A 22,023-nucleotide genomic window follows, 5' to 3' on the forward strand; every position below is an offset into this window, starting at 1 on the left:
TTTACAGCACACACTCAAGATGAAGGAAGACCAAACATTTAATCCAATGACATCTGTCTCCTTTGATATGCTCCATCATTCCTTTGTTCCCCCTTTTATTTGGTCATGTGACCCTAACCTTTGCTTCCTTCCTGGCTGCCTCAAATCATCCCACAACCTATCAGTCACTGCCCACACTGAGTTCCAGACAGACACGCACCGCTCACTCAAGCCATCAGCAAAAAGTCCAACTAAGCAACATTTTCACCCACAGACACAAACACTGAAGATTCCCATCCATGTGTTTCAAATCCAATACACCCATACGTTGACTTTGAAATGTAAAATTAAGTTAAAAGATTGCAGCACTAGAAAGAACCAGACATCTCAACCTCTGACTTACAAACTTTTATTTAGACATACGCTAGATCGAACACCATATGTCTCTTTTTCCTCTACAAAAACAATGACAGTTTGTACATATAAAAAATAAAAATACAAGAGATTGATGAAGCAACAAACTTCTGCGATGTTTGACAACTACAGCTGCTCTGCAATGGGTAAGGTGTAGCAACATTATACCCCATAACTTCTAAAACAAGCAGGATTTGCTGTTCATTGAGCAGCAGAGGTCTTGGTGGTGTTGCTGGAGTTTGCAGTGAATGCTGTGATCTCACATGGGATAGTTGAGCACCACGTCTTGTTTGGCCAGCTCCAACAACATAGGGTCGTCGAAGAACTTGCTGATGCTCACATCCTCGCTCAGGCCCTTCGGAGAACCCAAAATATAATTAGATAGCATAAAGAAAATAAGACAATTTACAAGCACATTTTATAGAAGTATCGATGAACAAGTGGTCAAAAGGCTCACTTTGCGTCTTCGGGTCTTGATCATGAACTCTCTGGCTAGATGGGGGGCAGGCTGAGGCTCGAGGGGCCTGATCACAATGCTCTTATCTAAAGGGTCACCGGGCACAATCTGAAAGACAAACACGATCGTCATGGTGAAAAATAAAGAGAGAAAGAGCAAATGGCAGCTGTGACTGGTCAACATGGCAATTCTTCCCCTTTTTACTCAACTGTGCACAATCTGTGAAATAATCTGACAACGCGAAGCACATCAAACTCAGAGCATTAACAAGCTGAGTGGGCATTTCATTAAATATCTGATTCAGTTGCAAGTCTGTCCCTTTGTTACTGAGTCAGGGGTGCGTCCATCAACATGATGGAAAGCGCAACGTGAAAGTGCTGTCACTCTTTTCGTCTGTGACCGACATGGCATCAGCGTCTTGTTAACAAGTTGAGTCAGAAGAAATTAGTTTGAAGGTTTTTAAACAATTTATTAAATCCACTAACTCATTGGATAACCTTTGAAAGTTTTTAGTGAGATGTGATACAGTTCTTAAATCCAGGAAGAAGAGGAAAGCTTGAATCTGAAGTAAGTAGTGTGAGGCAAGTAACTAAGACTTTCTCAGCCTCGAGGAGAGATTAAAAGTAGAGGAAAAGGGGAAAAATATCATCAATAGCATGGCTGAAGCCTAATCAACAGATGGATGGGAGCCTCGAACAAGAATAAGTCAGCAGCGCACTGATAGCATGCCAATACTGGCACTACATGATCAAACTAATGAGGGAGGCACAATATAGCCTCTTGAGTTAAATGTGGCAAACAGCATAGCTCACTGTGCTATATTCTTATTATCTGGGACAGCTGAATCTATATGTGCTGGCAGGACTAGTCAGCAGTGAACATTCATACTGTTGATTGTATCGGTTACAGAAAGAGAGGCTGCCTTTTGAAGAGTCATTAAAGGATAGGTGGTTATGGTGATTGGTACTTCATCTTGGAAGTCTGCTGGGGGGGACTTCCCTTGTTTTTTGAGGGAGGGTTTCTCCAAACACTCTACAACTGAGCTAGGTGGAAATAATTCATCACACTGGTTCACATAATTGCAAAATATCAAAATATTTCTGCTGCAGTTTTAAAAATGAAAATAAAATTAGGAATTTTCCCAGGGGAAATCTGAGTTGGTAACTGCCCTAAAACATGAAGGGTAATTTATATTCTCAGGGAAAAAAACTACACACAATACTTTGGAACCTAACAAGTTGACTGAAATAAGTTACGAGGGAGGAAAAAAACCCCTGTGTGCATTTGTCATCAGTGGGTTTCATTTATTTTTCATGTCCCAAAGGATCAGTGTACCTATAATACATCTTTTTACAGTATTTCAACAAGCTTATGAATAAATAATTCATGCCTAGCTTCTTGTCACACTTTCATTTTCACCTCAAGAGGATAAAACAAAACTTAGGAGTATAAAAATACTTAATATTTCCATCCAGGATAATCCTTTTTTCTTTCAGATTAATTTCAGAGCAGCAAAGTATTAATCTACACTAAGTAGAGTTAATTTTCCCTGACACAGCTCTGCAGAGTGCAGACACAAACACATGTCAGACATGTGCAGAAAGATACCCGGACAGCCACGTTATACTTAAAACGTAATGACTCAACACTCCCCTCTACTCCACATCAAAAGCGTTTTAACCAGAGTGGCAGACATGTGCACGACGTGGGTCACTCTGCTGCACAAGCTGCCATAATTTTATGTGGTGTCAGAGTTTGTCCGTGCAAGTAAGTGCATGGGTTTCAGCAGACGAACCAAAAATCACGCTGTCGTTTAGTGAATATTCACTATGAAATTCACAAATTAACCGTATCTTTGGGGTGGTTTTTTTTTGTCTCTTTTGATAAAATCTTATTCCGCTCCTCAGGTGCAAGCAGGTGAGGGTTGGCCATTATTTCATTCTCAATGAATCTAAGCTTTTTCTTTACTTGTATTAAAGTACAGCGCATACCAAACTCCATGTGTAAGTCTGACACCTCTAGACGTCTCCAAAGCTCCTTGAATGTCTGCGTTTTCTTAGCATTTCCACATGGATTTTCACTGATGTTGTTACTGACTTTACTGCACAAACATGAGCTGGAAAGCAAGTTAATGTCTTTAAATCTTACCTGCCAGTGGTGGAACACAGACAGAGCAAAGGCCTGACCCTGTGTGTGCGTGCGAAGGTCTGTCTCAAAGCCGAACGAGTCGATGGCTGGGATGAAAGCCTTAATTGTGTAGAGCGGAGAGCCTGGAATTGGTGCATCCTGGGTGACGTGACCCCTGATTAATGACAAACACGACACCAATAATTAAAAAGCAGAAGGAATTTGTATTTACTAATATTTGCACTGCTTTGCACTAAACCCTACATCGATATATAATGAAAACAGACAAACCTCCTTCGAGCCAGCACTGTGTAAACTGCAGACACACAATCAGCTGGAGCCTGAACCTCTACAAAGTAATATGGCTCCATCAACCTCGGAGTGGCCTGAGACATAAGGGACAGTATACATTAAAGCAAGGACAAAAGCCTGGAGAAAAAAAAATTAAAAATACGGCAATGGCATGTACAGCTGACTGACAGATTTATGAAAACAGCAGCATACAAGCCAAAGAAGATGAGGAAAGAAGCCAACATCATGAAAGAGAAATGTTATCACACTGCAATTAAAAAGACCGCACATCAGCAAAGATCCATACTCTAATCAAGGTAATGGAACATTAAAGAAAGTGCAGGTGAAAGGAAAAACTGGAGAAGCTAATGGCAGATGAGAAGAATGGGGATCGGGGGAAGAATGAGCTCACCATGAGGAAAGCAGAGTACACCACTCTCCTTGCTGTTGGGATGACCTGACCTCCTCCTCTGTGGAGAGGCTCCTGAGCTATGACCGCGTCCAGGATCTTGAACTTGACATTTCTGATGGCTGAAGGCAGCAAAACACACGATTATGGTTAAATAACACTGATGAGGAAAGGCACATTTTGACAGAGTACAGTTTCTACAAGGTTAGGAGGAAATTCCAGCACCAGATGCAATCCAAACAAAACAAAGATTTTCTCCATAGAAGCAGCGTGTTTCAGTGGTGCGGGGATCAAAGAGAGAACTTACGTTCGTCACACAGAGGTCCTTCCCTGGTGCCCCACTGGAAGCCTTGCACAATACTGTCTTTGACTGAACCAAGCAGTGCTTTGTCCACCTGTAGGTGAAACACAAGTTGATGGAGGATTGGCTAAAACCTTGACAGTTCAATATCCTTGTATGATTTGACGGGTAGAAACTAAGCACAGCTAGCCAAGAGTGGATGTTCTAAACTTTTGTTTCTTTGAAATGTATTTTTTTGATCTTATAGAATAAAAATTAAAATGAATCATCGATAACTAAACTACTGTCACAAATTTCATATAACGGCATAGTTTAAGGCAGGGATCTCAAACTCCAGTCCTCGAGGACCAGTGTCCTGAAAGTTTTCCATGTGTCCCTGTTGCAACACACCTGAATAAATTAGTAGGTCATTCAGAGAGAACAAAACTTGACTGCATGCTTAAGTGGCAACCCCAAACCCTACTCAAGTCAATTTAAGTAAATGTAAGTGTTTGGAAAAATGTACTTCCAAAAGTTATTTTATTGCACCGTGTTCATTCACTCATGAGCTGCTGTAACATGAATCAAATGGCTGAATTGCCACCTCAGCATGCAGTCAAGTTCTATAGAGTCTTGCTAATAACCTGCTAACTGTATTCAGGTGAGTTGCAACAGGGACACATGGAAAAGTTTTCAGGACAGCGGCTCTCGAGAACTGGAGTTTGAGACCCCTGGTTTAAGAGCACTGCCAACAAGTTCTGATTGGTTCAGTTTGTCGGTCTCTAAGCTACTCAAAAAACTGTGCTCATTTGCATGATTTTTTTTTTTAAACCAGATGTGGACCTTGGACCAGTTTAGAAGTGATTGAAATTCCCGATTGGAATCGAGCAAAAACGAGACCATATGTCTCATATACACAAATGTTAATTTGAAAAGTGAAGAAATAGTGTCATCACCTTGAAGTATCACAAACTAATTCAGATCCAGATGTTCATATGAATATGGGGGATTTTGAGATTTGGTGCAAGTATGCTCCTCTGGGTTTCTATTGTTAATGCATGAATTTCGGCAAGACTGAAAAAAGTCAAACTGCCAAATACTCACAGGGTTTCAGCTTTTCAAATGACAAATTCTTTTGCATAAAAACAATTTGAATTTTGTGCTTTTAAAAGCCCCATTTTCTGTTATGTTTTTGGATGCTTTTTTAAACTGTCAAAGAGTTTTATTTTGTTTTGAAGAGTCTGTGCTCAAGTAGGAAAAAGCGTCTAGCATTAAATCTTTGCATAGACAAACAGGCGCACACACTGTTGTGACTGAGCTGCATGGCTGAATTAAAACCTCACCTCAGAAGGCAGTGTGTCGTCTACAAGAATGTTTGGTCCTGTAGTGTCTGGTCCGAAGGCCCAAATAGATCTGGCAGCCAGCAAATCCCAGTCGTACTTGGTCTGGAAAAACTCTCCCAGCTTCTTCCTGTCATGAGAAAAGAACAGAGCCCAGTTGAAAAGAGGGCTGCACCACTGTGCAACTGTGTAACATTAAAGATATTGGCTCGCTGGGGGGTAAAGGGGTTAATGGAAGAGGAAGAGTATCCCATGCTGGCTCTGCTGGGTACCAATGAGCTCAGACATGTACTGACTGGAAGCCTCTCTCGAGCACCATAGACACTCATGCATGTAATCATGTCAGAGAGAGGAAGAAATTCATCCATGCTTTTAGTGAATGATTCAATTACTGTAAGTGACTTGATCAATATAGCATGGAGGATTTTTAAAAAAAAATGAAGACATACATTCATAATGCACAGACGTTTGTTCTTCATATTGCCTTAATGTTAAAATACAGAAAGTTGTTTATATACACTTTAAATAGATATATTGGTGACAGTAGCTGCTTTTGTATTTCACATTTCCTTCACCCAATAGTCTTGAATACCAGTAATACATTTTAAAGAAAAAGAAACATAAGAGGCAATTAAGATGTGACTAAAATATAGACTTTCATTGACCATTGAGGTTTTTTTTGTTAATACAGTGTCCCTTCATTTGTGCAAGCGCTAGAAAAATCGACAAACCAATAGAACCAACTGTAAAATGTTTGTCCAAATTTTAAATGCATGGATTATTTTTAATACCTTAATGTAAAATACCAGCATTGATTGTATAAAGTCTGGCACAAAAAAATAGTTCTCTCTCTTGAGATGCTTTTCCTGGCCTTGTGCTTTTAGTTTTGGCTTCAGTAATCTAAATAAATAGATATATAGATCTAAATATAAAAATGGGACAGCGGAATGCTGGAGAAGATGTGGATCAGAAGAGGCACATCATTACTATATCTTTTGGGACTGCCCTAACTTAAAAAATTACTGGCTGGGAATTCATAAAACTCTGTGTGAGGTTTTTAAGATAAATTTGTAAATTTGTACTTGGGCTTGGTTGCTGGCTCGGTCCGGGGAGGGGACACAAAGCTCTTACAAGCACTATTAGTGGCCAGCAAAAAACCAATAACCAGAAAGTGGTTAAATCCAACTCCGCTAACACTTGAGGATTGGTTTAATGTGTTTTTTGAAATATTTGAAATGGAAAAATTGACATTCTTTTTAAAAATTCGAAAAGACAAATTCTACAAAATATGGAATAAATGGATTAGCTTTGTGTCCCCCATCCGCCCTGAATTTAGGTAAGACCAGCCCTGAATTGGTGTATCTCCCATGTATCGTACAATGTCAGGTTGACCCTCAACTTCATAATATGTACTGTCAAGCCACCGAGTTCATTTCTTCGCTATCTGAATGTAAAACAAAAGGACTAAGAAAAAGTCTTCTTCTTTTTTTTCCTCTCTCTTTGTTTTTTTTTTTTTTGGGGGGGGGGGGGGGGGACGGACGACTAAATAATAGCAATGCACCTTATTGTAACAAGTCCTTTTTTTTCCTTCAATAAAAATATATATACAAAAAAAAACCCAAAATCATACTCGGCCGTATTGAGGTCAGGTGACCGAGTTAGCCATCTAAGAACACGTGCATGTCTTTTACCTTAAAAAGCTGCTCCAATGCGTTTTTCTGCATCTTTTCTTGTAATGTTTAAATTAGTTTTGCAGTATTTAACTGAATGTGAGCAGAAACTATAGTTCTATAACTTAAAAACATCTTGCTACTTCTTGCTGCAGTCACAAAATCAGTAGCAATCGGTGACCCAGTGCCTCTGGATGCCATGCATTCCGCTAACATAACACTGCCTTCACTGCGTTTGATAGATAATGTGGTATTGTTTGGATCATGAACCCTTTCTTTCCTTCCTTTTTCATTCTATGTGCCCACCATTCTGGCATGAGTTCATTTTACTTTCATTTACAAATAAAAAAAACCCCAAACCATTAATCAACTGGGCATTTCTTTCCTTTTTAGGTCTTTTCTGGAAAATCTAAATTTGATCTGTTTCTGTTTCTTGAGTGTTGCCAGAAGTTTCCATGTTGTAAACTATTTAGATTTGTGAAGCGCCGCTTGACTGTAGACTTTTACAATAAGATAAATGAAAATAAAATATTGGTCAGGATGGCGCTGAAGTATTAAGTATTTTATAACCCTGGTATCATATTAGAAGGAAAAGGAAGAAATTAACACGTCTAAAATAAAAAAGTAAATTACATAATTTTAGTTCATTCTATCTTCTATACGTGTGAGGATAAGAGTAATGTCTTCACCTACCTGTTCCAAGATATCTGCACTACTTCATTCTCGATGTCCTCGGCCAGCCCCTTCTCCAAGGGCTCGGCAATCATGGTGATCTTATTCCTGTCAATCATATCATACATCTATCAATCACTAATTATGGGTTGGAGAGACACTCAGCTCAAGGGAAAGACTGACTGAAACACTCTGAACAGTGCACATATTTAACTTCTCAACATCAAACACTACAAACTGCAAAACAGCATGCATTAGATTTGAAACTTTAAAACTTAAAAAGAAAATTATTTTAGAGCCGGGTGCTCTAAATTATATTAATAATCTATCCCAGACTGCCCTCATGCTGTTGTTTGTTTGGATAAGATCTAAAAATATTACCCTCGACACGTACTTTTTATTAGGCGTCTCAGCAAAGCACTTCAGGGACGATGTCTCCACAACCGTTTCACAGAAAGTCACAACAGGGTCGGCAACCTGAGGGGGACGAGGAGCGAAATTACAAATAGAAAGCAATGTTTCATTTTTCTACCAAAAAAGTAAATAAAAACCACAAAATAAAAAACTTCTTCAAAAACATCAAAGCACATCTGGGTTGGCAGCGGAGTGGATAACACACCGTTTCCTCCCCTTTAACAGACTAACATTCCAGCTACAGCCTAATAACTTTCAGGGAAATTGCAGCAAAAACTAAATCTCATCATTTAAATTTTCTTACTAATTCTCGTGGTCCCTAAAGTTGTCATTACGAGACGTGAAATAAATGCCACAAGTTGTACATCATTAGTAAAGCAATGCGGAGGAAAAATTACTTTAATGTCGATTTCAGAGTACATCTTCCTCAAGTCGTGCATGACGCAGTCCAAGTAAAGCTCTCCTGTCCCCAGGATGACATGCTCTCCAGACTCCTCCACCTGAAAGACAAACACACCAGTCAATTCATTTAACTGTTGTTTAGATTACAGTCTGGAGCAGTGACACTTCCAATGTTTGTCCTTTCAAAGGTAAAACTACACTGAAATCTTTTAAAACATACTGACTTTAAAATAACAGGCTCAGGCTGTTATTTAAAAAAAAAAGAAAAGAAGAAAACTATTGAAATATGTGTGATGTCATACCTTTGTGGTGAGAGAAGGATAGCTCTTGTTAACCTTCCTCAGTCCGTCGAGCATTTTGGGCAGCTCTGATGGATTCACTGGCTCCACTGCGATCTTGATGACTGATGCTGTGTTGAACTTCAACGGCCTAAAAATCTGAGCCTAAAAGGCAGAGTTAAAAAAAACATGAGAATCTGGATTTGACTCTTTTTTTATTTTTCTAAGACGTTGGGCATATTTTTCTGCCGATCTCCCACCTCTTCGTTCCCTCTGGGCTCTGTGATTGTGGCGGTCTTGACGATCGGCTGGTCACAGCCCTCAATGAGAACCCAGTTGCCGGCGGGCACTCGATTCACTTCAATCTGATACCTAAAATAGTGGGATGAACTGAAATTTTAATAACCAATCCCTGATTTGTGACAAAACAAAGAATTCAAGCTTTAAAAGTATACCTGGCCACAGAAATCCAGAGACGCCCCACAGTGCAGACCTGAGAGTCCTCCTCATCTTCAAGTGTGTAGTTCTCTCCCAAGACCTTGACGGGCTGACCTGCCTGAATGGTCCCACTCAGCACCCGACCGAAAGCATGGAACTGAACGCCATCCTCTGTACTGTACATCTTAGTGGTGTGGCACATCAGAGGACCCTGAGGACGACAGACATGAGAACATAAGAGGAATGATGAAGAAGTGGAAAGTTTTAACCACTGGAACATAACTTTTAGTAAAGGTATCAATTAACAATTTGTGTTTTTCAAGCAATTCAAGGAGCCCTTTGACTTTTTTTGCATCAGACCTGAAAGAATTCCACTGGAAGGAGACTGCCACCTTTAGTAATTAACTGCTGCATCTTCTCAGCACACAACAAACCTGACCTTCCATTAAACTTACATCAGGATCACACTCTGCCATGACTTCCCCCAAGTCTGAGTCAAGACCTCCGGTGTAGGTGTGCTCGATCTTGTTCCTAGCACCCTCTTGTGGTGAAGGAATGTGTTGCACGCACATGTCTACAAAGCCTGCAAGAAAAGCGCCAAGATTTCAATATTTGATGTACTGGAGATATGAGACTCAGATTTTCTAAAGAATGACCATTAATCTACAGATTACAGCTACAAAATACAGACAAGCTAATAGTCTATAGTATTATTACTACTTTATTGATTACGCAGCCAAGCATACAAGCCTGTATAGTATTTTAAGTTGAAAAAAGAAAGAAATAATAATATATATATATATATATAAACAAAACAAAATAAATAAATCGGGCAATACCAGTGAACTCTCCAAAGAAGCGATTACAGACGAGCCTCAGCAAGGGTCTAATGTTCAGCTTCAGCTCCTCCTTAGTCAGATGGATACCAAGCTCATCCAAAACTCGAGGGAGAGACGTGTCCACATCCCCAACCACCTAGGCACAAAGAGGATTTAGGTAAGGATTACACACAGAGCTTTGCGAGTTCATCCCACCCTTCCTGCAGCCAGAATGTACCGAGCTACCTGGTTGTGCATATGTTAAAAAAATAAATAAATAAATAAATAAATAAGACGTTAAATGCATCGAACCTGTGAGAGGATCTTGTAGAGAGGCTCCAGAACAAATTCCACAAAGCTGCGCTGGGAGTTACTACTGGGAGCTTTTTTCGTGAACTTGCGACTGAATTAGGAAGAGGAGAAAACTTCTGTAGTAGTAATAATAGTAATGGTGTATTAAGAGCGTAGCTGCGTATCCACATTAGCTACTCACGTTTTGGGGTTGAAATAAATATCTCCCCAGAGCCTCTTGGCAAACTCATTATAGTTGATGTCACCTACAAACAGAGAGAGAAAGGGTAAGAGGATACTGTGCAGTGTATGAAATAAAGTCATGGCTTTTTGTAGGGCTGGTCACATGAAAGTCGAAGCTTTGAAGCCCCCAGACTGAACTAAGATTCTTCAGTTCTGACATTTGTTTTTCAGGCTTCCTGAACCATTTTAAAAATCAAAATCACGTGTGTTAAGATTATTTTTCAAGACAGAAAAATATCAAAACGATATATTATACATCAGCTTTCAGTAAAAGCCATAAGCACTTGTTAGATTTACAACCTAAAAGCCCCCTAACTTCAGAGTATTTTGTAATCTTATGGTTTTAGCTTATCGAATGTACTTTAGAAACCAGAAATTATTTAATCCATCAACTATGCTATGTAAACAAAAAAGGTTCATTTAACAAAACATAAACAACACATAAAAACTGAAATAGATAAACTGTATAAGGATGCCATGTTTCTTATGCATTTACATGTTTTAAATGAATTAAATTGGGTCAAAATAGCAGAAATACACATGGTTCTATATTCAGACAAAGCTTTATGGTTAAAAACAGCAATATATTAATACTGCTGTAGTGAAGCACTGATTTCACTACTTTATAAGCCCAAAAGTCATCTCACCATAGGTATCTGAGTAGATCTTTGCAAAGGACCCCAGGGTGAAACAGATGCTGTACTGAGAGCTGGCAAAGCAGACATTTCCAAGGAGAGGAGACACCACCAAGTTCTCATCTGTAGAATATGTGCTGAGAGGGAAGAGAAATAGCCAATCAGCAACCAGTGTCACTGGGTGGTCAGTTCCAGATTAATGTGGCTTTCCTTTAAAAGAAATTCTTGCTGCGACCATGTTTACCACCTGACAAAATAAAGAATCCTGCTATTGTCAGCAGTGCAGTGCTAGCAAGCTTCACACTACCTCATACCACCAAGATATCATATTAGAAAATATTTAAACGTAGTAACTTAACATACACCAAGACAATAATATTTATTATTAACAAATATTTTTATGGTAATTTCCTTTGGGGGGGAAAAAAAAAAAAATCACATAAAACACTTCAGACACTGTTAGCGAGGGGTTCCCAGTATTACCTCAGCAAACCATTGACCTCATCTACAATGTGGCGAAGTTTATAATAAGCATCTGTGGGCGGCAGTTTGAGCTCCAGAATGAGACGATCAACCTTGTTGATGCAGATGGTGATCGCCATTCGCTCCTGAACTGCATGCTTGATGAGACGCTCTGTGTTCAGCATCACCTGGGCAGAGATACACAAATATCTGTGAGATCTATGGGCAGCTGAAGAACACACGTATAATGACATAAAAAGATATAGATGGTGTTGGTTTGGGAGAACCGCAAATAGGAGTTGACTCACTCCTTCTGCTGCATCTATGAAGAGGACAACGCCATCTGAGAGGCGGATGCTAGATGTGACCTCGTCAGAGAAATTCACGTGGCCTATGGGAGGACAAGCACAAAAGTAGACTTGTTAGTTTTTATGTTTTTTGTCAGCAACTTTTAGCTCATTCTATAAAACCTCAAAATATGCATCTAACAACTAAAGGATCCAGTGTGAATACAATACCTGGTGTATCCATTATATTGAAAAGGTAGGATTTTCCTCTGGAGTCAGGCAGGACCATTGTGACAGGGGTACTTTTGATGCCAACCCCTCTCTATAAAAACATGGATCAGGCAAAAGCAAGGAAAACATCAATACAGTCTTCTAAAGAAGATATTCAGGCTAAATAGACTCTGGATACTTATAAATATTGATAGAATTATTTAGTAATGAATGCTATGTAGCATTACAGCAGTTAAACCAAGCCACTCACCTCTTGTTCGGTAAAGAGGATGTCTGTGTACCGGAGCTGAAAAAGTAAAACAGATCATGTTGGTCTCAGCTGTCATATACAGAATTTATGTATAACAGACTGCAAACATTTTGAATTATTGTACACAACACTCACATCCACATCATCTCTCTTCCTGATTTCTGGGTGTGTCTGCTCAATCAGGCAATCCACAAAACAGGTCTGAATGGAATAAACACATTCATTAGATTCCCGTGAGCCACAGATGGCTCTAAAGTGCAGCCATGTTATTAGCATATGCTCCAAAATGTTCCAAATCTGTTCAATTTTTCATCTTAGGAACACATGTTCGCTTGGCTACATGCTGGAGGAGGACCACGACTGGAAGAGCATATTTAAAGAAGCCTGAGCCCGGAGCAGGAATAAGGCAGACTCTAACCTTGCCGTGGTGAAGGTGACCGCAGAGGGTGACGTTACGAATCAGCTCTGGCCCGTCCATCAGATCTGCGAGAAATCTGGCGAGGGAGAAGAGGGTTAATGCTGCTTGCTAAAGACACACTGTAAATGCATGTAGATGGACTAATGTGTAAAGAATATTACACGAGATCAGTCTGTGAAACGCTGAATTGCATTTTCAGATGCAACGAAACACTTGAAAATTTCTTACTCCATATCGTAAACTGTGGCAGGCAACTCCTGTTCCATCAGGGTGAACTGCTTGTTCTTCACAGGCTTGATGATCGGCTCTGGAAGGAGTAAAAAGACAATATTGTGTACAGGATTATGAAAAGAAGCATTTTTAAGACTGCACTCCTTGACTATGTTTACAGTACAGAAAAATCCAGTCTACTGTTAAAATGTATCTGAAAATACAGAGAGGGAATCTGTGGGTTTTCAAAACATTTACATTTTCCTTTAATTTTGCCCAGTGTACTATTGCGCCTGTTTTCATCCATCTATGTTCTTCCACTTATGCTGCTTCCTAACAAACCCAAATTCACTGTTAAGTTCAGCTCGACCAAGATGACAAGACCTTCGGGGTTTCTCGTTAGTGACTACACATGTAAGCATGATTGGTCCTCATAAAGTTAAAGCCATGAGCATCTGTTACTTGACAGAAGTCTAAGTATTTTCCTATCATTTTTTTTTATTCTTGACTAAATTAAAGCCCATTTTTAAAATAATGCCGACTTTACATTTATAATAATGTTAGTCATGGTGCTGGTAATTTTCTGTTGAGAGAAGGCAAAAACCTCTTTTCTGTATGTAGAAACCTTGGATTTTGGTCAACAAGGTTTCTTTTTTCCATCTTTAGATCAATTTAAGCAGCCCTACCTGTAAGTGGTTGTGTATCTTCCTCCTGTACAATAGTTTCCACTTCAGGCCCATAGACCTCCTCTGCTGTAGGATAGTACTTCTTGTCCTCATGCAGGACCACCTCCATGCCAGGGACATCATCATCAGCATCCGCTGGCTCATCCTCGTCATCTTCATCACCCTGCAAATTGTAAATACCACAAACTCATGTATACACTGCAAACACGAACTTCGGTACTACCTGGTAATTACTGCTGGTTCTTGAGTGTTAAGCATACCTCGTCGACGTCTCTGTCCTCTGCATCCAGGTCATCATCATCGTCGTCAGAGTCCAGCTCTGGACCGATGTAGTTCCCAAACTCGTCATACAAATCAGCCTCCATATCGCAGAGAACTAAATGAGGGGTTGATATATCAATGAGCAAGTGAATCTGGTGGCAAAGTTAATTTAATAAATACGATCCACTGTAGCATATAAAACGCATAACGTTTCAGCAGAAATATATATATATATATGAGAGGGGGAAAAGACGAGATATTTAAAATGTATAACGTATCTTATTGCTGTTTAAAGTTAGCCAAAACGCAACGTGTCACTGAGTCATCAATAACACATCAGTAACTTCTTCACTTTAATGCTTCACTGGAAAATGAAATGTACTTTTAATATAAGTTAGCTTTAGCTTGTTTTCTGTCTGCCAGTGGCGGTTAACATTCATGAGAAAGTATATGTCACTGTAAGTCACCGCTAAAGCGAATGCTAACGCTAACCGCTGCATAGCATGCAGGGTCGCAGTTCAGTTACTTTTATCAAGTTCACTCGAGTTTTCGGTCCACAGATAATCAGCACAGAAAATGCATCTTGACTAAGACGTTTCCGTTTGACATAAGCAGCTCTTCTATTACTGCACTAGCGATCCTAAGACGACCGTGCTAGCCGGCTAACAAGCACAGAAATGAATGGCTTGAAAGCGACGTTTGAGTTACGTTGTTGTTGTTCAGAGATTTTAGTTAAAGATAACTCAGTGCTGCATGCTGCTAAATACACGTACCTGTATCCTGTGGGAATAACTTAATTATCGATTTCGAGCAAACCGAGAGTTGTGTTTATAAGCAGAGAAGAAAATATTATTCAAAGAGCGCCATGCGCACCAGACGCTTCCGGTTTTCTTCTTCGGCTGTTTAATATGAAGGCGGTTAACAATGAATGTCAAAGCTCACTACTTCCCCCATTTGGGCTACAAAGCCACTACTGCACACGTTTTCAAAACGAAGGGTTCATTGCTAAATCGCTTCACCATCCACAAATGACACTTGCTGCAAAATAAAACGTGTGTACTCACAGAGCATTTATGTAATGATTTGTTTTTATTTTTTTATATCTTCACTGACGTCCGTGTGCAATTGTTGCCCTCAGGTGATCCTCATATGCAACTACAACTTCCTCTATTTTTAGAGTTATTTTGATAACTGCTTTTAGAATATATTAGCCGAAAGACTCGGAAAATGTAAACGTTACCGTGTTGTAGACATAAATCTTAATCGGTGACCTGAATGAAGACCTTAACAACATCGCGTATGCAGTTACACCCTTTAGCCACAAGAGGACACTAGACAGCAATGAATATGCTCTTGAGGAGATAAAGGAGATGAAAGTAAAGACATTTTGTAATATTTTTATACACTAAAAGTTAGGCATGCCTTCTAATAAAGGATGAAAATACTTTTTTTAAACAAATATCAACGTATAAGACGTCATTCTGGAAAAAAAAAATCATTGGTTTGTGTTTTAATGTAGCTTTCAGGTGTCATTTCAAGCCCGTTTTTAATTGCAGTCTCTTTCAAATGACTTTGTAATTGTTATGGCATGCAAATTGTGGGTGCGTGTGAGTTTGTGATGGGAGTTAAAGCAGTCTAAAAATTTCAGACGAGGGATATCCTAGCAGTTGTCAGCGTTGCAACAGAAAATGTGACACTATGTCCCGCCGTTATGAACGATATGGGGGGCGTTCGCTGCTGCTCGTGGATTCTGGCAATGTAATAAAAAGTGCACAGACACAGTTTCAGTCGATGGCTTTATTCCTGCTGGTGTTGATAGTTTCAGTAGGCGAAGCCTACACAATAAAGACAGACTGATAAACATAAACACACACTCTTGATACACGGTCATTCATACAGTTCTCAATTAGACAGAAGGTAGTGTCTGGGGAACGTAGAAAATACTGTTTGGTCAGTTTCAATGCCCTTTGCCATCACATGGCAGTGTAAGTCTGAATTTTATTTAATGGATTTAATGTTGCATATTCAAAAATGTGCAGTTTGTAATAAAACAGTTATAACTGCTATTCGGGAGCACTCAAGTCAGTTGGTTGATATATTTGTCATGTTATTTATAAGATTTTTATTGACTGCTGCAGTGATTCCTCACACCACTGACCCACTTTAACATTTACGATCACTCCATGTTCCACACTGAAGGATATTTAATCAGATGCTCTCAAACTTTATAGTTATACTGAAATATGCTGTAATATGCTTATATCATTACATTTGATTCCCCACTTTGGGTAACAGCTGAGGTCTTGATGTCTAATGATTAAACCGGGTTTCTATTTCAGGGCTGGGGAACAAAAACGTGAGATTCTGGACTGAGGCACGTCTTGGTTGCCAGATAGACACAATGACCCTTGCAGATGGTACAAATATCTTATTGCCGTGCACAACAATTTCTGGGAATATTTTACCTGAGAATATGACTTAAAGTGTCAGCTGGCCCCTTGATTACCCCCCCTCTGTGTTACACTCTCTAAGTGTGTGGCCCTTTAATCTGCCACCAGTTTCCGGAGCCGCTGCACCACATCCTCCGCGCTCATCCAAGGCACCGTGACAGCCTTGAACTCCCCTGGCTGGGCTTCGTGGGTCTCGGTGATCAGCCGGTGCATGGGGAAGTCCCTCCGCGGGAAGGCCACGTCGCGGGGACCGAGGGAGAGCGCGGGGCAGAAGTCATTAGCTCCGTCCCCGACGTAGAAGATTCTCTGGTACGGGCGCCCCCGCTCCTGCGTCCTGCGGGCCACGTAGTCCTTGACGATCACCTGCTTGCACATGTTGTCTGGGCACCGGGGGCAGTCGTGAGAGTGGAAGGGCCGCAGCACCAGCCGCCCGTCCTTGTTGAAGGTCGCGGGGTTCGAAAAGATCCGGTGGAACAGCTGGCGGGCCCCGACGCGCCGGAGCCAGCACTCTATGAAGTAAGTGTTGGCATCGGACACCAGTATCACCTCAAAGTCCTTCGCGGGCCGGTTGCGGAGGAACTGGAAGAGGGTGAGCATGCCGGGTGTGGCCGGTATCTTCTCCATGACGCTGCGTATGTCGCTCTCGGTGACCCCCTGCTCCGCCAGGTAGGCCAGCACCCGCTGCATGTATTCGTTGTAGCGGCCGGGCTGATAAGTGTCCGTCAGCCACCCAGGGAGGTGCTGACCCGGGACGGCCTGCACGACCATGTCATCGCTGGTTTCATCCACGATGGTCTCGTCGAAGTCAAAGAAGATCAGGAAGCGCTTGTCAGGGGAGATGTGAGCTGGGTGGGAGGCCATGATCTCTGAGCGCCTGGGTCTCTGGGGTTCCTCCTCGCCTGGGGGATGGGGTGGGACATAACAGCAGTTGAAGATTGAATCCCCCATGATTTACTACGCCACAACTTTTAATATTGCCAAGTGGCATCAAATCTCCACCCCCGCTCTTCTGCTCTCCAGCATCCCACGCAATGGGCCGCGGTGAGGTGGAGGGTGACCTTCTGGGAAACATCAATGCAATAAAGGAGGGTGTGGGGGTTTGGGTGGAGGCAAAGAAGTCAAATATAGATTTCATAGCAATAATATAATTTCAATGAAAAGGCACGAAAAAAATCTATAAATATAATATAAAGCAGCCAACCAACAACTGTGTCAGACAAGAGGCGGCAGCAAATTATGGATTTGTGGAGGGGGGGGGGGGGGGGTCAAGTATTGTGTAGAAGAGCGAAAAACAAGGTAAGACTCACTTATGCAGCAAGCAAAACGATAAGCTACAGATTACATATCCGGGCAGGTCAGCCCTATTCAACTTTTTCACAGGACGTGTGCTTACCTTGGATTTTCCCGGATGTCTACAGTGGATGTCCAGATCAAACCAGTTGACTTCAAACTGTAGCTGGTTTGTTCCTTTATGGGAAGAAAAATACAATGAATGCTGAATCAGTGGAAACGCAGTACGGGACAAACTTAAAAGGCAGACAAATGCCGAAAAAAGGTCAGAGAGCTCATAAAGCACACATAAAAAAAAAAAAAAACAACTATTAATAGGGATTTTAGACTTTTCTTTAAATAATAATAATAATAAAAAAAGCTTACTGATTAGTAAGAAAAGCCATGGCTACTTATCAAGCTGCTAATCTAGAAGGGTTTTGTTTTACATAACAGCAGCACAAACATCATGCAGTCAAGGCGATGTGCGCTGGATTGAGGTTTAAAATACTACTACTACTACTAATAATAATAATAATAATAACAGATGAGTCACCGGCTCTGGTTCCGATCCCCGGTGTCAGTCAGCTCCGATCCGGTCTCATAGAGGAGAGGTAGAGTTCCGCCGGTCGGCCGGTGGCTCGCGCACTTTTATGTGCCACTCAAACCCACCGGAGCCGCTCTGAACGTGACCGCGCCTCCGAGTCCGCCCATTTAATAGCAGCCTATTGCGCGCGTTCACGATATAAAAAGGTGGAGGGGGGAGGGGATTGTGGGAGTAGGGGGAGGGAGAAAGGAAGAAGAAAAACCCATCGAGAGTAAATAGTCCGTTCCTTGAATATAACCATAGAAGAAATGTCCGCCAGTCTCGTAAATGTAGCCCATTAGTATTTATACATGGCTCCAAACGTGGCATAGCCACATCCACACAATGGAGCATTTACCGAAAAAAAAGAAAAGTTGTGGAGAATAAGCACTTCTGGTAGCAGTGGGAGGTCAATGGGACAAGGTCAAGCTCTCAAGTTTTCCCATTTATACGTCTTTGTGTAATTCCAATTTGGAGTGGAGAATCAGGGATAACATCTGAATAACCCCATCTCATCTGAATTTGCTAAAGTAACTCAGCCACATTCACTTAAAACAGAACAGTTTTAATGCTCTCTCATGTTCTTACAAAGAGAACAAGCACCTTCCCTCATCCAGGATGATCTGGATTTCCGGCCAATAAGTACTCTGTTGCAAAGGCGGCACAGGGAACGGGGGCAAAGTACCACATGCGAGACATTTGTGAGGATGACTGGAACGAAATCATTTCACATCTGAGAGCAGTGTTGTGTTTTCGTTTATTAACTACAGGGAAACATTAGCATCGCAGCAAGGGAGTTTGTGTTGCCTGCTTGTTTCTCCACGAGACAGCAGTCTAGATAAAACCCTGCAAGTATACTGATTAATGAACCGCACTGCAAGTTTCAGAGCGGTGCACACTTGCCTACAAAAACATGGCATGAAGCCCTCCTCTCTTTATCTGCCTGCTGACAGACGGAGGGGGGGCCTCCTCCCTCCTCAACACCGCAAGGCGTAATGACTAACAGCTGGGGAGGCCGACTATTTTGAAGCCCAAATGGGAATGGAGATGTACAGACGGTGTGTTATTATCTCCCCTGCTCATGGAGTGAGCCTTGGTACCTGACCACCCACTCACCAACAGTGAGTCACTCACACTTTTCTCTACCCATCAGCCCGCTCTGCTACCTTATAGGATTATGTGACTCATTGGTGCACCACTTAAAACCTCCTATGGTGATGGAGGATACACAGCATTTTAGGAGGTATTCTAGCAACAATAAATGCCTTAATGTGACATCAGTGGAGGTGCACGCTGTTAATGCATGAATAAACCTGGCTGAGATGCAACAAGAGATATCCAAGAAGTCGATTTTAAACACACTCTTGTAATCTATGTAAGTAGTTATATGGCCTCAAGGTGCATTTGCATATCTAAGAGGTACAATGTGGGTACTTGACTGTCAAGATCACTGCCCTCAAATACAATAAAGCCTGCTGTGACTTTAAAGTGAACAGGAAGTGCTCACAAAGAAGAGGATCTAAAACTTCTCTTGTCAAATAAATGCTCAGCAAAGCAAAGCTGTTGTTGAACCCTGAGGGTCATGTGTAGCCCGCAGCCATTGTTAGGTAACATGTTGTGCCAAGAACCCAGTGAACCTAAAAATAGTAGAGTAAGAGCCGCAGTGGCAGCAAGCTACACTTTTCAGGAAAGTAAGGTATGAAAGTTAAACAGACCTGCTGCATTTCATAACCATCTGCATCCAGCAAAGCAAAACAAACAAACTCAGATGTAATAATCATGGCTACTTGTTTTTACTTTTAAAGTTAGCAGTCAGTTAAATGTACATTATCAAAAAAGGCCCAACTTCCCCCCCCCCCCCCCTCAACTTCTCCTCAATCCCCAGATAACATACAAAAAAAAAAAAGAAAAAAAAGAGACGTCAAACCAGGACATAAAGCTGCACATTTTGTACCAGATACAATAATAAAATACGCAATGCTACATTAAGTGGTTAAAAATACAAAGGGGAAAAGTATATTGATTTTTTTAAAACATCTTTAAAGAATATACAATGTTATTTTTCCTTAACTACCCAAGAAATTTAGTAGAAAGTGCATTCTATATAACAAAGAAAGGAGGAGGAGAATCATTCTGCAAACCGAGAAAACAAGACATGACACAGAAAAGGGGGAAAACTCCATGAACTGATAAAAACAAAGAAGTGCGTGGAGGGGCTAGTGTAAAGTCGCCAAAGCAGGAGGAACATCCCTTTCACGTTAAAGGGAGCCCATACTGGAGAAAACAAAAAGTGTATTTCAATGATTTGATTTGAGCAGACACTGAAAGAAAATGTTCTTTATTTTGCCATGGTCCAATTCACACTACCCACCTCCACCTGGGATTCTCCTCCTTTCCTTGCCTAAAAAACATCCACTCAAAGTAATCACCTCCATCTCCGCCCTTTCCCGTGCAGCCACAACTGCTCTCTGTTCCACAATGCATTGTCAGTCCCACCCCTCCCTCCCTTCCCTGCGCCTCACCCACGCAGCAGTAAAGTGCAGAGAATACACACAAGTGAAAAGGCTTTTTAAAAAAAGAAAGAAAAAAAAAAAAGACAAAAATCCATACTGCAAAATGCTGAATCACAGCAGTGAACCAGAGGGGACAGGATGATAAGCAAATAATGCAGCAGTATTAAGACCCACAGAAATGGCAGGATAATTGCAGGTCTCAAATCCAAAAAGAGACTAAACAATGGAGCTTAACCACTTCAGACTGAACACCATTAGAATGACACAAAGAGGGTCGTGGTAGATTTACTGCTATTGTTCAGGTCAGGTATCCCAAAATAGGCGTACATTGGGGCACACTGTGTAAAAGCAGCTTTTGGTACAAGAGCACTGGGGACAATCAGACAGACACAGACTGCATGCACTCATACACACTTGCACACAGACACACTCTAAACACACGATCAGACTGGATGAAGGGGAAAACCAAGCAATCCCAAATTCATTCCAACGCAAGCCAACCTTTTTCTTCTTTTACACAAGTAACATTCACACTGTTGGCTATTACATTAATAAATGTAATTTCTTTAGCTGATTTGATCAAACATATGCTTATCTATACAAGAATTCCAAGTATTAGAAGTTGTATGACCACTGCTTCTTATCCTGTCATTTCCTATCATGTGCTAATAACAGTATATCTACATGACAGAAGCATTCATTAGCTTAAAACTGAGCAGAAGACATTAAAATTAAATAAAAAAAAAAAAAAACCCAAACAAAAATAAAAAACAAAAACAAAAAAAACATACATATGAGTTATCGGCCATCATTCTGCGTAGGCAACTTTCAGCAACTTTAGACATGCATTTGCCTGTGTGGATCAAAGTATGTCAGTACGATCAAAGTACAAAAGAAAATAAAAAAGTAACACCACCCCACACCAAACCGTGGAATATAGGCTGAGAGGAATATGCATAATTTCCCATTAAGAACTTTGATGAGTAAAGGTCCCAGTTGTGTATACTGTGTGTGTGTCAATTGACCTTTAACATGATAACCCGTATCATCGACAGCAGCGAAGGGAGGTGGGATATATCCTGATGGGGCCACGTGGTTGGCCCCTCACAGTGGCAGTACTCGACAGTCATCCGTTATCTAAAAGCTTCTGTTGGCCAACAGTATTGAAAGCTGAGGCAGCACTGATTAAAGTAAATAAATCAGTGACCATGTGGTCTTTTGTGTGTATGCGTGTGCTTGAAA

General features: G+C 40.9%; 2 protein-coding genes across 4 annotated transcripts; both read right to left on the reverse strand.

Moving 5' to 3' along the window:
* Positions 1-374: 374 nt before the first annotated feature.
* Positions 375-14,877, reverse strand: eftud2 (elongation factor Tu GTP binding domain containing 2). The gene is made up of 28 exons (XM_026164314.2): positions 14,737-14,877; positions 13,963-14,078; positions 13,703-13,865; positions 13,035-13,113; positions 12,807-12,882; positions 12,524-12,589; positions 12,389-12,424; positions 12,139-12,229; positions 11,929-12,011; positions 11,642-11,808; positions 11,171-11,295; positions 10,483-10,546; positions 10,302-10,392; positions 10,011-10,146; positions 9,627-9,754; positions 9,189-9,382; positions 8,994-9,105; positions 8,758-8,898; positions 8,452-8,553; positions 8,034-8,116; positions 7,661-7,747; positions 5,301-5,427; positions 3,985-4,072; positions 3,681-3,799; positions 3,269-3,363; positions 2,999-3,152; positions 851-958; positions 375-748 (listed from the first exon to the last, which is right to left on the reverse strand). The coding sequence occupies exons 2-28, from the start codon at positions 14,065-14,067 to the stop codon at positions 653-655; spliced, it is 2,916 nt and encodes a 971-aa protein (XP_026020099.1). The 5' UTR covers positions 14,068-14,078; positions 14,737-14,877; the 3' UTR covers positions 375-652.
* Positions 14,878-15,745: 868 nt separating this feature from the next.
* Positions 15,746-18,404, reverse strand: phospho1 (phosphoethanolamine/phosphocholine phosphatase 1). 3 transcript variants are annotated; one of them, XM_080300158.1, is made up of 4 exons: positions 18,239-18,378; positions 17,807-17,880; positions 17,413-17,474; positions 15,746-17,312 (listed from the first exon to the last, which is right to left on the reverse strand). In XM_080300158.1, exon 4 carries the CDS (start codon positions 17,272-17,274, stop codon positions 16,507-16,509), a length of 768 nt encoding a protein of 255 aa, XP_080156284.1. In that variant the 5' UTR covers positions 17,275-17,312; positions 17,413-17,474; positions 17,807-17,880; positions 18,239-18,378; the 3' UTR covers positions 15,746-16,506. The 3 variants fall into 3 exon arrangements, with proteins under 3 accessions (XP_080156284.1, XP_026020107.2, XP_026020106.2); XM_026164322.2 differs by lacking the exon at positions 17,413-17,474 and having other exon boundaries at positions 18,239-18,404; XM_026164321.2 differs by having other exon boundaries at positions 15,746-17,474.
* Between the last annotated feature and the right edge of the window lie 3,619 nt (positions 18,405-22,023).

Source organism: Astatotilapia calliptera, chromosome 4 (assembly GCF_964374335.1).
Source record: "Astatotilapia calliptera chromosome 4, fAstCal68.1, whole genome shotgun sequence".
Taxonomy (NCBI): Eukaryota; Metazoa; Chordata; class Actinopteri; order Cichliformes; family Cichlidae; genus Astatotilapia; species Astatotilapia calliptera.